The 13,280-nt window shown below is 54.1% G+C and overlaps 1 protein-coding gene across 4 annotated transcripts in view; it reads left to right on the forward strand.

Annotated features, from left to right (window-relative positions):
- MTCL1 (microtubule crosslinking factor 1) overlaps positions 1-13,280 on the forward strand; it is a 110,253-nt gene that overhangs the window by 69,494 nt on the left and 27,479 nt on the right. For 2 of the 4 annotated variants that reach the window (XM_068993719.1, XM_068993721.1), the window contains exons 5-8: positions 1,718-2,893; positions 3,876-4,031; positions 9,573-9,686; positions 12,422-12,652. In XM_068993719.1, coding sequence (XP_068849820.1) covers positions 1,718-2,893; positions 3,876-4,031; positions 9,573-9,686; positions 12,422-12,652 — 1,677 coding nt within the window. The remainder of the gene's footprint in view (positions 1-1,717; positions 2,894-3,875; positions 4,032-9,572; positions 9,687-12,421; positions 12,653-13,280) is intronic. The other 2 variants (XM_068993720.1, XM_068993722.1) reach the window with 1 other exon arrangement.

The following is a 13,280-nucleotide window of genomic DNA, read 5'->3' on the forward strand; positions in this document are numbered from 1 at the left end:
TCCAACGAGTCAGCCCTTTGCATTAGGTAGCCAAAATATTGGAGTTTCAGCTTCAGCATCAGTCCTTCCAATGAATATTCAAAGTTGATTTCCTTTAGGATTGATTGGTTTGATCTCCCTGCAGTCCAAGAGACTCTCGAGAGTCTTCTCCAGCACCATACTTCGAAAGCATCAATTCTTTGGTGTTCAGCCTAACCAAAACCACACCAGACCCTTGATGTGACAAGTTCTAGATCATGAAGACTGTGCCCTCCTCCCAGTGACATTTATATATCACTTTCCTGATATGCAGAGAGGAAGAAAAAAAGTTACTTGCTCCTTTCCCCCAAATTCATTGAGTGTCAGACAAAGCAGAAAGTTGGCTTCAGGTCTAGTGGTGGGAGGAGGCAAGGTAGGGGCTCCCAGGGAGGTCTTTCTGCCCAGTGGTGAGTGTGCAGCAGGAACCAGTGGAGAATGAACCATGTTCTCTTGCTGACCCGTCTGCACAAGTGACCAGCTGGAAGAGCTCCCCCCCAACCCCAGGGTTGACTTGCTGGTTTGATGACTCTTCCTCCCCTGGTGATGGGATGTGACCACCAAATAAGGAGGGAGACTTTGTCCAAGTCTTGGTTCCCAGGACAACCTTTTGGAACTTGATAGCCAGTCACAGAGGAACAAGTCATGACACTGGTCACGGTCGCCAGCCGCCCAGTTGTCATTTATGAAGCTGTAGTGTGAGCCCAGATCCAGAATTGATGCAGTTCCAGGGTGTGGAGACCCCATGGGGAAGGCAAGGGTCACTCTAGTTGGTCCTGAAAGGGCCTTCTGGACCTCAGTCGAGCAGTGCAGGATTTTAGCAGACAGCCTGCTCCCGTGACCCTCCAGAGTCCTCTGGCTACCCGAGGAGCCCTGCTTTTTAGATTTTAAGCCACTTAACATCCTGCCTTGGGTTTCTGGGTTTAATTTCCTGTTGTCATAGCCACTAAAAGGTGCTGAAGTCGAGTTTGCATGGAGAGAGGGTATGAGTCACTCGAGCCTTCAGTTTACAGTATCCATCTCATACTAACCGCCAGAGCTGGGTGCCTACTCTGCAGCTTAGCATCCAGAGGCCCTCATGCCCATCATCTTGAGTCATCTTCATGTCATCCCTGGGATGAGTTGGGGGAGGACGATGGGGGGGGGGGTTGCCTTGTCTTAGGTTCTCAGCAGATTTGTGGAAAGCCAGGCTGATTTGGGGTCACCTGGCCTCCCCATCCCATTAGTACCTATGAAGTGCTGGCAGCCCCCCTGTTGAGGGAGGAGGTAAGTGGCAACAGGTAGAAGTTGGCACAAAGGCCTGTCCATCTGCCCCAGGCTAAGCTAGGGGCCTGGGGTGTCTCACAGGTCAGGATGGACCCAGAGAGGCGGGGTGAGGCGCCGCATTGCTGACGGTGCTGGGCTTCATTCCCTCACTCCTCTCCATCTCCTGGATGATGGTTTTCATGTGCACCTTTGCCCAAACTACTTGTTTGCTGTCCTTTGTTCCTGTGACCAAGCAGGCCTTGGTGCCCCCATGAAGGACCAGGCCCGCCCTGTCTGTCAGGGCCCCTCTCGGTGGACCCCATGCACTGACGGGAAGAGTGGTGCTTCGTGCGTGTGGTGTGTGCGTGTGTGAGGGGTGAGGTGTGAGGAAAACTGTCAAAAACAGGAAGGTGTGATATTTTCAAATAACCCTGGTCTGGGCTCTCTCTCTGGGCAGGATGACAGCGCGGATCTGAGGTGCCAGCTCCAGTTTGCCAAGGAGGAAGGCTCGCTGATGCTCAGGAAGATGGCCAAGCTGGGGCGCGAGAAGGACCGGCTGGAGCAGGAGCTGCAGAGGTACAGGGCCCTCTATGGGGACGCCGACAGCCCCCTGCCCACGGGCGAGGCCGGCGGGCCACCCAGCACCCGCGAGGCCGAGCTGAAGCTGCGGCTGAGGCTGGTGGAGGAAGAGGCCAGCATCTTGGGCCGGAAAATCGTGGAGCTGGAGGTGGAGAATCGGGGCCTCAAGGCTGAGATGGAAGACCTGCGCGGCCGGGAACCCCTGCCGGGTGGGCCGACCTCGCCCTTTGGGGGGGACTCCCTGGAGTCCTCGGCCGAGCTGCGCCGGCACCTGCAGTTTGTGGAGGAGGAGGCGGAGCTGCTGCGGCGGTCCATCTCCGAGATCGAGGACCACAACCGGCAGCTGACCCACGAGCTGAGCAAGTTCAAGTTCGAGCCGCGGCCGGAGCCAGGCTGGCTGGCTGGGGGCGGGGCGCCCCTGCAGGACGAGCTCCAGGCGTTGCGGCTGCCGATAAGCGAGCTGAGCGGGGAGGTGCTAACGCTGCAGCCGGGCCCGCGTGCCCCTAGCCCGCGGGACAGCGATGCTGACAGTGACACGGGCCGGAGGAGCGACGACGGCGAGGACGGCCGCTTGCAGCCCCGCCGGGAGGGCCCCATTGGCGGCGAGAGTGACTCGGAGGAGACCTTCGAGAAGACGTCCGGCTTCGGCAGCGGGAGGCCGTCAGAGGCCGGCGAGTGCCCGGCGGAGCTGCTGCGCGCACGGGAGGATTCGGAGCGCCTGGCGAGCATCAGGCACGAGGCAGAGCGGCTGGAGCGCACGGTGGAGCGCATCATCACGGACACCGAGGCCGCGCTCCCAGGCGGAGAGGCCTCGCCCGGGGCCTGCGGCCAGGACACCAGGGAGGAGCCCCAGCTGCTGGGGACCCTCAACGCCAGGATGAAGGCCTTCAGGAAAGAGCTCCAGGCCTTTCTGGAGCAGGTGGAGCGGCTGGGGGAGGGCCTGTCCCCGCTGCCCCAGCTCACCGAGTCATCCAGCTTCCTGTCCTCTGTGACCTCCGTATCCCGGGACTCCCCCGTGGGGAACCTGGGCAAGGAGCTGGGCCCGGACCTGCAGGTAAGGGGGCTCCTGGCTCTGCCTCCCTGCTCCGTCCTGCTCCTCCTCCTCCTCGCTGGCCTTGCCGCGCTCCAACTCACCTTGCTCACGGCTGCTTGGTTATGATCGCAAACCTGCATTGTACTAAAGCCTCAAGTTTCAACCAAAGCCTTTCTGTTGGTTGGGTTTCTCTATTGTTTTTTTTTTTTTTGGTTTGGTTTGGTTTAGCTCTCTTTTGTTTCCTTGTTTCTTTCCCCCTTTCCCTTTTATTTTTAACCACGTCACTGCTCTTGGCTAAGAGGTCCTACCTCTTGACACGAGGCTAACCCACTGGCAGTACCAAGGATGGACGCATTCTGTCCCTTCTCCTTTTTTGGGCGTCCTCAATGACCAGCCATCTCGATGAAGAAGCAAAGAGGAGTTTGAAGCGCAGTGCAAGCGCTCTTCGAAGTCAGGATAATTAGCAGACTCCCCGGGAGCGGGTGCATCCGTGCCTGGGTTCACCGCCCCAGGGACAGTTCAGCCCACCGGCTCCCTCTGCGACACAGCTGGGGCAGGCAAGGAGCATGGTGGAGAGAAGGATGGCTTTGACAGCGCCCCGGAGCCGAGGGCGGCGAGTGGTGTGGCCCGGAAGGCTCTCCGTGCACCGCCCTGGACTGTGGCGTGTGATGCCGGATGCCTGACTGCGGGCGAGTCTCACTCCCGCGTCCCCATCGCATGCGCCTCGTGACCAGCGGGTTGCATTCTCCCGTCTCTCTGTTTGCCTTTCAGATCTCTCAGCCTGCCGTTTTGCTGCTCCTCCTCCTGGCTCTGCTCTCTCCTCTCTCTGATGCCGCTGTGTTTGCGTTGGTTTCTCTGGTCATGCTTTTCCTCATCCCATAGATTTCCAGCTGTCTGTCTACCTTCCCCACCCCACCTCACCCTCTTGTCCTTTGTATTTTGTTTAAAATTGTGAGACAAGAACAAAAGCAAAAAAACCAAATCCCTCCCATGCACCTCACAGTCCAAACTGAGAGATCAGATGGAGTGGCAGCCGGGGCAGGAGCGAGGGGAGGAGCGGGGTCACCTCCATCTCCGCACCACACGGGAGCTGCACCGCCGAGCCGATGGGGATGCCGGGAGCTGCCGGCCTGGAGCCCAGAGCTGCTTCAGCCTCGAGGTGAGCGGGGGTCCCCTTCACCTTCCCACTCCTCCTTTGCTACGTGTTTGTGTGACGGTTCCCACCTGGGTCCAAGGCCCCTAGGGAATATGATGGGGATATGGAGCATGTGGGATCAGGGGGGTACTTAACTGAATCAGAATCCACGGCATACAACTGAACTGGGGGGTTCACACAGGGTGATGGCAGAGGGCCTGGAAACGAAGTGAAGCGACTGAGACTGATTCTTGAGGCTGTGTGGCTGCTTGTCAGGCAGTGAGGAAAGGAGGACTGAAAACCAAGAGTGTCCCGCCTGTGTGTCTTGCCCCACCCCCACCTGCTCCTTTCTGGATGGTGCTCCGGACGGAGGGCAGAAGCGGAGATAAGATCAAAAGCAAAAAAACATATCCCTCCCATGCACCTCACAGTCCAAACTGAGAGGTCAGATGAGTGGCAGCCGGGGCAGGAGTGAGGGGGCCGAGCGGGGTCCTGTTGTAGGTCACAGTTGTCCCGTCAGCGCAGGCTCCTCCCTTTAGGTAATTTCACCAGGACAGAAGGTAGGTGGCCCCGAGGCGGGTGTCTGGCTCTGGTACCACCTGTTGAGGAAGTTGCTGCAGGGTTACAGCTGCATGTTCTGCATTAGGAAAGGTCAGGGTGTTTGCTTTCGGAAGCAAACAGAAGCTCACTTCTCAGAGTCAGGTGAGAAAGTCCCCTACGAGTGCTAGGTGCTGTGTGGCATGAAGTATAGGTAGTAATCAAGAACCAGAAGGAATATGTCTTGCTGTTGAAGACCGCCTGGCAGGAAGGGGTGTCACGGCTCTAGTAGCTGGTACCAATTTTCTGTTTGTTCTGGTGTGATTTTATAACTGTCAATATATAGTAAAAATGGGCAAAAACTAGCCAATCAGACCACATCAAATGACAGCATGTGTAAAGCCAAAACCAGCCTGTCTGCGTCCTGTCCTGCACACCAGTTACTTTGGCACGAAAACCCATGGCCAGAGGCTGGGCCACATTGCCAGTCTTCTCTGCCCCCAGAGGCCCTTTCGCTGGGTGGCCTGGTGCCTTCCTCCCTCTGTACACCGTCTGGGGTGTCCTATCTACTAAGCGTGTCCAGTTCACTGTGGTGAAGTCAGGACTCCCTCCCTTGCACCCCCAGGCCCTGCTGGTTCCCCAGGAGCAACAAGTCTGCCCCCCACTCTCCCGGGCACATGTGCTCTGCACAGCTTCAGAAGCCACAGAGAATCTAGAGAGAGGAAGACGCTTAGCTGAAACAGTGTCGTGGGAAAATAAACCTTCGTAAAAGGGCGAGTAGCCAAGTTAGATAGTGCTATGCCATGACTCTGGGTCACCGAACAATACGGCTCAGAAGGGATCTCCAGACAGACCCCCTCATTCTACAAGTGGGAAGAAAGCACGAGGCAGTGTCAGCAAATTCTCCCCTACCCCAGCTGATTGGTGATAGAGCTACGTCAGAACTGCCTCCTTGGGCCTGGCCCGTCCTCTCCCCACCTCCCCCCCTCCCGTGAGGAGTGCTACCTATTCAGCAGGGACTGGTCCCCACTGACCACTCCCCCCAGGCCTGGACATCCCAACAGGCGCTCCGTCTCCTTGGGGAGCATTTCCAAACACAGATCACTCGGGTGACTAATCCTTACGCCAACTATCTTGCCATGGAATGTTTCTTCTTTAAAGCATCTGTCTGGTTTCCTTTAATTTTATACCTTCTAATGAGACAGTAAAAAAATAAAAAACAACTCAGTAAAAGGCAAGGTCCAGGAGCATCGTTTCCTAGAAGGGGAAACTGATTTACTCAGGAGTTAGACACACTTCATTCTGACTTTTTATTCACCAAGGCATTTCACACAGGAGAGAAAACTCATGTATGCAGACACAATTTTAAAATACTTTCTAAAAGATGACACCCCTCTGGTTTCTGGCCCCTCTGACAGCTCCATAGTTTTTCCTTTCATGATGAGAGGAGCCCCATGTTGATCCCGCGTAGGCTCTGGTTCTCCATGGAGTGGCTGTGTGTGTCCCTGGCATGGATGCCACCCTGACAGGCTCCTCAGCTTGGCCTTTGAATGTGATAATGGGTTAAAGGATCGTACAGTGGACAGTTTTAGGGAGCAGAACACTTTAGTGAAGACTTTGCTGAATTCATTGCCAACACTTGCTTTCCCATGAGGCTCTGCTGGAAACAGTACACACAGTAGCAGGGCAGCCGGCCAGAGAAGTGACTCTGGGTTACAGACTCAGGGCACAGGGCACGGGTGCCATGGAGCGCCATGCAACTGGGGGAAGGCAGACAGAACAGACATTGTCATCTAGAATGGGGCTGAGACTGAGGCAAGGTGTACCGCTAGCAGGTTTTTTGTTTTTAAATTGACATATACGTGATTTACAACGTTGTGTTAGTTTCTGCTGTACGGCAGAGTGACTCAGTTACACACATATAAACATTTTTTTTCATAGTCTTTTCCATGAAGCTTTATTACAGGATATTGAACTATACAGTATGACCTTCTTGTGCATCCATCCTGTGTATTCTAGTTGGCATCTGCTAATCCCATCCTCTTACTCCCCTTTGCTAAGAGTGTCTGGACTTCCTCTTCCATTGCCCTTGACATGACCTTGGTTTGTCTGCAAACGCTGACTACTCTTCAACACATGTGGATTTCCTTCAGCCCTTGGCTCTGTGGAGGTGCTAGTGGAGGGGTTGCAGAAGCCACCTTAGATTGGTGGCTTTGAAGAAGAAACAACTTTCTGAATTGAAGCTGAAGTTTAGAAGATTCCTCAAGTCTCATTTGTGAAGTGCCTTCTATGTTTTTTACCTTGTAGAGTTTCATGTTTGGGGAAAGGGAAGATTTGGGTAGACATCGAATCTTAGTAGTAGGTTTAACTACTGCTAGTAGTACCAGCAGCAGCAGTCACAACAAGGTGAAAAAGAAAATAACTGCCTTCTTACTCGATAGCGTGTTAGCAGATCACAGGTCTGTGTGGTGGGGGGCCTGCCCTTTGGGCCACACATGCTGAGCTCTGGGGGGCAGGATGTGTCCATATCCACACCCAGCCCCTCAGAGCTGCCGCAGCCAGAGAGAGCCAAAGTCCCAACCTGCCCGCACCCACAAGCCTGCTAATGCAGCTACAGAAAAGTTAACCGCTCAGAGGAGAACAAAGCGAGCAGACTTCACAAGGGCCAATACTCTGGTTGCCTGTTCCTCTCGGTGGCTGCCAGCAAGATTCCCATGTGGCACAGGCGTCTTCCCGGGCTTTGCTCCCTGAGGCTCCCAGCAAGTCTGCTGAGAGATTCCATCTGTTAAGAGAGCAGGATACGGAATATGTGGTTTGGAATGTGCCGGGCGCCTTAAAAATAGTGCTGAAGGAGGAGCACAGGCCCCGGTCAGATTACACGTAAATATGAGACCGAGCCTGTGCCCAGAGGATTGAGTTTCTGGGTCAGAAATCCCGGGGTCCTTCTCCTGAGCCCCTCCTCCTGTGCTTTCATCAACGAGAGTGCTCTTCGGCCTCAGCTGTGACATACCAGGCTCGATGAAAGGATGTGGGCTTTATATGCCAAGTACGCGGGCACAGGTGCTGACCCGATAAACCGCTTTGGAAAGAAGCTGTAGCAGAACTGGCCTGAACAAATTAGAAGTCATGGGAGATGAGGTCACAGGGAGGGAGGCAGAATGGAGTCCTGGTGAATGAGTAGCGTTGTTATCTAGTAAGTAACCACGTGAAAAGAGTTTTGATTTTTTGGTTTGACTTGGTTTCTGTTTGTGTATTGAGATAGTGAAGTTGTCTTTAGTGTGGAAGGTAATTTATACACTACTTTCTCTGAAGATGTCCGGGAAATGAGCAGTGTAGTCGTGGCACACACCATGTAGAGGAAGGCTGGAGTGTGGATTCCCCAGTGATAACACAGGGAGGTGGTCCTGGTGTCGAGATGAACACGTGTCCATGGCATGGGGACCACCAGGGAAGGCATCAGCTGAACGTAAACTGACTGCATAGGACGAGGTGAATGTGTTTGGTGACTAATCAGAATCTTAGGTGAGTGGGCAGAGGATGGTTTCGGCACCTCGGTGATGAAGGGGAAGTATGTATTTTTGGAGGGAATCTCTGTGTTGTGTAAAACCCTTGTCACACATATGTGACGTGTATGAGCATGTGCGGCGGTTGTGTGGCGGTGGTGGAGTGATTCTGGATGGCAGTTTCTGCCATCACCTGTTTGTATTTTGGTTTTTCTAACACTAGAGTGGCAGCATCCTACCTAAGAGCAATTACTTGTCCACAGAGCTTTATTTCTTTTAATGTCTGCTGACTTTTATTTTTGGCTGTGCTGGGTCTTCGTTGCTGTGCGCAGGCTCTTCTTTAGTTGTCAGCGGCAGCTACTCTCTTATTGGGGTGCTCAGGCTTCTCTTCGCTGTGCCTCCTGTTGCAGAGTACAGGTTCTAGGGCACGCGGGCCTCGGCAGTTATGGCACACAGGCCTAGATGCCCTGTGGCATGTGGGATCTTCTCGGACCAGGGATCGAACCCGTGTCCCCTGCATTGCAAAGGTGGATTCTTAACCACTGGACCCGTGGGCAGCACATCATGCTTCAGTGTTAATGGTGCCTAGGATTTTTAATTGGACAGTCTTTCCATCTCTAAAAAACATGTCATAAAGGAGCTTGGCCTCTGTTATTGCCATTTGGACATAAAGGCGTAAAAGATGGATTTTACCAATAACCGTTTTATTGAAGATTCCTGTAGGTATTTTAATGTAAAACGTAGCAGGCAGACCTTGTGCGGCTCCTCCGAGGCACTGGCGTCTGTTCAGTGAAGGAGCCCCAGGCCACTCGCCCTAAGCATCCTGGGGGGGACTCTGGGGAAAAAAGAGGGGCCTCCCAGCGGGGCAGGAAAAACTCTTAACAAGAAAGTATGAACTCATTAATTATGCAACTGAGGGAGACACTCATGGACTTGGGCAGTGAGTCCAGAAAGCTGTATGTGAGGCAGTCATGCTTGACCGTCAGCATCGCCAGCTCTGATGCCCGCAGCTTCTAGAAAGTCGTCTAGAAGCCACCTCGTATGTGGCTGCCTCCCCTTGGCCTGGTTTGTGGCGCTGTGGTGGCCGAAGCCCAGGTGATGGCACCGCTCACCAACCCAGCTGCCAGCTCTGGGGGAGCTGCCGAGAGTCGCTCTCTACACCTGCGGGTGTCTTGTCACTCTGTGTGCCCCTGCCTCATGCACGGGTCTGTCCTGGGTCTTCAGCTTGGGCCAAGTTCTCACTGCCACTAAACCCCTTCCTTTGTCCCACTGGTCAGCCTGGGGGCTTCCCCGAACAGAGCGTATCCATCCACTAAACCCCTTCCTTTGTCCCACCGGTCAGCTCGGGGGCTCCCCCGAACAGAGTGTATCCACTAAACCCCTTCCTTTGTCCCACCGGTCAGCTCGGGGGCTCCCCCAAACAGACTGTATCCACTAAACCCCTTCCTTTGTCCCACTGGTCAGCTCGGGGGCTCGCCCAAACAGAGTGTATCCACTAAACCCCTTCCTTTGTCCCACTGATCAGCTTGGGGGCTCCCCCAAACAGAGTGCCTCGATAAAGGAGCTTCAGGGTCAGCTTGCGCAGGTAGTCAGACTACATCAGAAAGAGGCAGAGAGACTGACAGACACTATCGGGAAGGTAAATATGACCTGGGTCCAGCACCACCTTCTCTGTTCGCAGGGTCCCGAGAGAGAGAGGATGGGTGGTGCTTTATAGGGACTCAGTCTCATGTACCAACCGGGCAGCCTGGGCTTGGGGCTGTAGGGCACATGGATAAGGGCACCCAGTCAAGCTGCCCACCTCGGGGTGTCTCACAAAGATCACTGTCTACCTTCCTGCTGGAAAGCACGCTTTTCCATCCTGACATTGGTCAGTATGTGGTCTCAGGAGACGTGGGTTTGATCCCTGGTTCGGGAAGATCCCCCGGAGAAGGGAGTGGCAACCCACTCCAGTATTCTTGCCTGGAGAATCCCCATGGACAGAGGAGCCTGGAGGACTGCAGTCCATGGGGTTGCAGAGAGTTAGACACGACTGAGGAACTAACGCAACAGACAAGCTTGCCTACAGCCAGAACCAGTAAAGGGCCTTCCAGGCCACTGGACATGAAAGTGTGTCCATGATGTCCAGTGTCTGCAGATTGGTACATTTCATCAATATCAGGTCAATTTTCTGCTAGATACATCGACAGTTCACCCGTTGTATTAGAAAAAGCTGCCACTAATTGGGCTGTGGCCTTATGAGCTCTTTTAGCCACTTTAGAGTAACCTGGTCCTGGCTCAAATTCCTCATCCACTAAGTGCCTCCCCAGAGTTCCCAGGACCTGGGATCACTGTCCCCAGGCCTCCAAGGTACCTGCCACCCCTGACACACCCGAGACTCAAACCCAGGCTCGAATGGCTGTGACTGCTGCTCAGACCTTTTTGTGTTTGTTCCTGGAAAACATCTGTTATCTTTAAAAACAAAAACCAGATGATCTTGAGATGGCACCATGGTGTTTCAAATGCATGTCCTATGTACAGTAAGGTATCTGTATGTACTTACTCTGGCAAGGAATGTGTATGCCACCTAAGCCTCACATTGTCTGTGGTTCTGCTCATCTAAATGGGTTAAAAACTGATCAAGGGAGCACCTTCTGCCATGAAGCTCCGGGAGAGCCAAGCCAGGTGCCACTAGATGTGTCCCCTTTTTTAAAGTTATATTTATAGGTCAAGTTTCACATATTATCACCAAGTGAGTGAAGTGAAAGTCGCTCAGTCGTGTCCAACTCTTTGGAATTCTCCAGACCAGAATACTGGAGTGGGTAGCCTTTCCTTTCTCCAGGGGATCTTCCCAACCCAGGAATCGAACCAGGGTCTCCTGCACTGCAGGCGGATTCTTTACCAACTGAGCTATGAGGGAAGCCCATTATCACCAAAGAAAAGTAATTTCATATCACCTGAAGGTTAATCCCTAGAGAATTTAGGTGTGTGTGTGTGTGTGTGTGTGTGTGTGTGTGTGTGTGTGTGTGTGTGTGTGTGTGTTGTGTGTGTGTGTGTGTTTAGCATTGCACCAAAAATCATGTTGGAAAGTGAGTTTATTCCTGGAGATGCTGTCAGCAGAACCACAGGGTCCTGGTGTTTCTAGTACTGGATTCAGGATAAAGGGCTGTGGGGTGAAGACTCTCCCAGCCTCGGCTGGAGGCACTGAGCAGCCATCCAGGCTTGTTCAAAGGGGAAGGGAAAGGGTCTCCTCACCTCCCCGAGAGCCAGGGACATGACTCAGAGACTTGGGAAGTGCATGGGATCCTGGAACGGGAGAAGGCGGCAAGGGCCTTGGAGGAAGAGGGAGCAGAGCGAGCCAGTCAGGAAGGGATGTTTCTGAGAGGTAATAGATCAAAAAATAAACTAAAAGAATAGACCCTCCCAGGGCTGTGCCTCCAGGAGCCAGTCCTGGGGCACCTCAGGGGCACCCGCCTGGCACTGGGCACAAACAGCAGGGATCAGTTGCATTCGGCAGCTGAAACCTCACCAGGGTCAGTCAATGGCCTGAGATAACACAAAAATAAATTGCAGACACTGGGCTTCCAGCAGCCCAGCCACCCCCCTCCTGTCTAGCTCCATGTCCACGGGAGAAAGCCAGTGCTGGGATTCAGGGCTGCTAATCGTGTGAGTGAAATGCCTGTTTTTCATGTTATCTGGGATAGCTTCAGGTGCCATCTGGATGTCAGCACCCAACTTAGTACTTTCAGGAAACAAAACCAAACCCACCTGTTGGTTTTTGACACAAGAGGGGATGTTAGGGTAATAGCAAGACTAGCATTCTGACCTTTTCTGGTCAGTGGAGCAAAAGACTTTCAGCCTATATATCACTTTAGCCACCACGAATGCTATTCCTGTGCCCTTATCTGCACCCCATGTGCAGTTGAGTACTGGCTTGTCATCTTTCTGTCGGGGTCTGTGGGAACCCTAGGGCTCAGCGAGTCAAGGGGGAACGACTCCCACTTACTCCACCTGGACACCTGCAATGTGCCAAGGCACAAGGTACCAGCCCCGGAGTGCAAACAGGGTCTGCCCCTGGGTCAGCTGTCAGCCCTGCCTCCAAGAGACAGTGCTCCTGAAGGGGTCTAAGGAACATCAAAAAACCACAGGAGAAATTCCACGATGAGAAATGATGCCGACCCCTCCCCTTGAAGGGGGCATTCTCCTCTGAGTAAGGAAGCGCTTGGGGTTTTGTGAAGAGTGAGCCTCTAGAGGAGTTTACTAAGTGCAGGGAGTTGCGGGTGGGGGAAGGTTTCTGAGTTTCCCATCCCAGGCGGAATGGCCGCTGGGCAGAGGCTCAGTTGGGTGGCAGGTGGGGACAGCCGGCCTTCACGGCGCCTCTCTTCTTCGTCCAAGGCGGAGGAGGAACGCCGCTGCGCCCTGCGACGGCGCGACCGGGAGGCGAACGGCCTGGCCCTGCAGGCCTCGCTGCACGAGCGCGCCTGGGGCGACGAGAGGCACCTGATGCAGCAGGAGCTGCGCTCGCTGAAGCAGAACATCTTCCTCTTCTACGTGAAGCTCAGGTGGCTGCTCAAGCACTGGCGCCAAGGGAGGCAGGCGGAGGACGACGCGGAGGACTTCATGGAGGTAGCTCGGCCCCGGGAGTTCCTTTGTATGGGGTTTGTTCTTGATCCCCAGGCCCTGCTGTCCGCCTACCCACCCCGCTCCGCACACAGTCATGTTCTGACTATCTCAGGTTATTTTTCAAGCCCAGTCCAGGCAGAGCAAAGGCAGTGGGGTTGTCCCGTGCTGCCCAGGGAGCTCATTTGAAGAGCACGCTGGTCTGTAACCCCCTGCTGCACCCATGCTTTTTGCTGCCATGTCTTTTTGCTGATGGATGAATTTGTTATCACCCGAAAGTCCTTCACTGGTTCATTCCACAGTGATGGTTTGCAAACCTGGCTCTAACGCTGTCTCTGTGAGCTCCAGCAGGAGCTTTCTCACAGCCTCTGAAATCGGCATATGAGGCATATACCTACTTAGGCCTCAATTGCCAGGTTCATGGGAGAACCAGAGCTCTTTGCCCTCTGATTGATGGCTATTGATTAAGACAGAGTGGCCTCTAGCTCTGCAGGCTCCTCTCTTGCCATGCTGTCCGGCGACCACGGGGCTGGAGCTGCTGGTGTCTGCTGCTCTGGCTGCCTTGTCGGCTGTTCCAGGGCCCTGTGGTGGTTGGTTCCTCTTGGCCCCCAAAGACCCACTGCTCCCACTCTCC

This window comes from Capricornis sumatraensis, chromosome 21 (genome assembly GCF_032405125.1).
Source record: "Capricornis sumatraensis isolate serow.1 chromosome 21, serow.2, whole genome shotgun sequence".
NCBI lineage: Eukaryota > Metazoa > Chordata > Mammalia > Artiodactyla > Bovidae > Capricornis > Capricornis sumatraensis.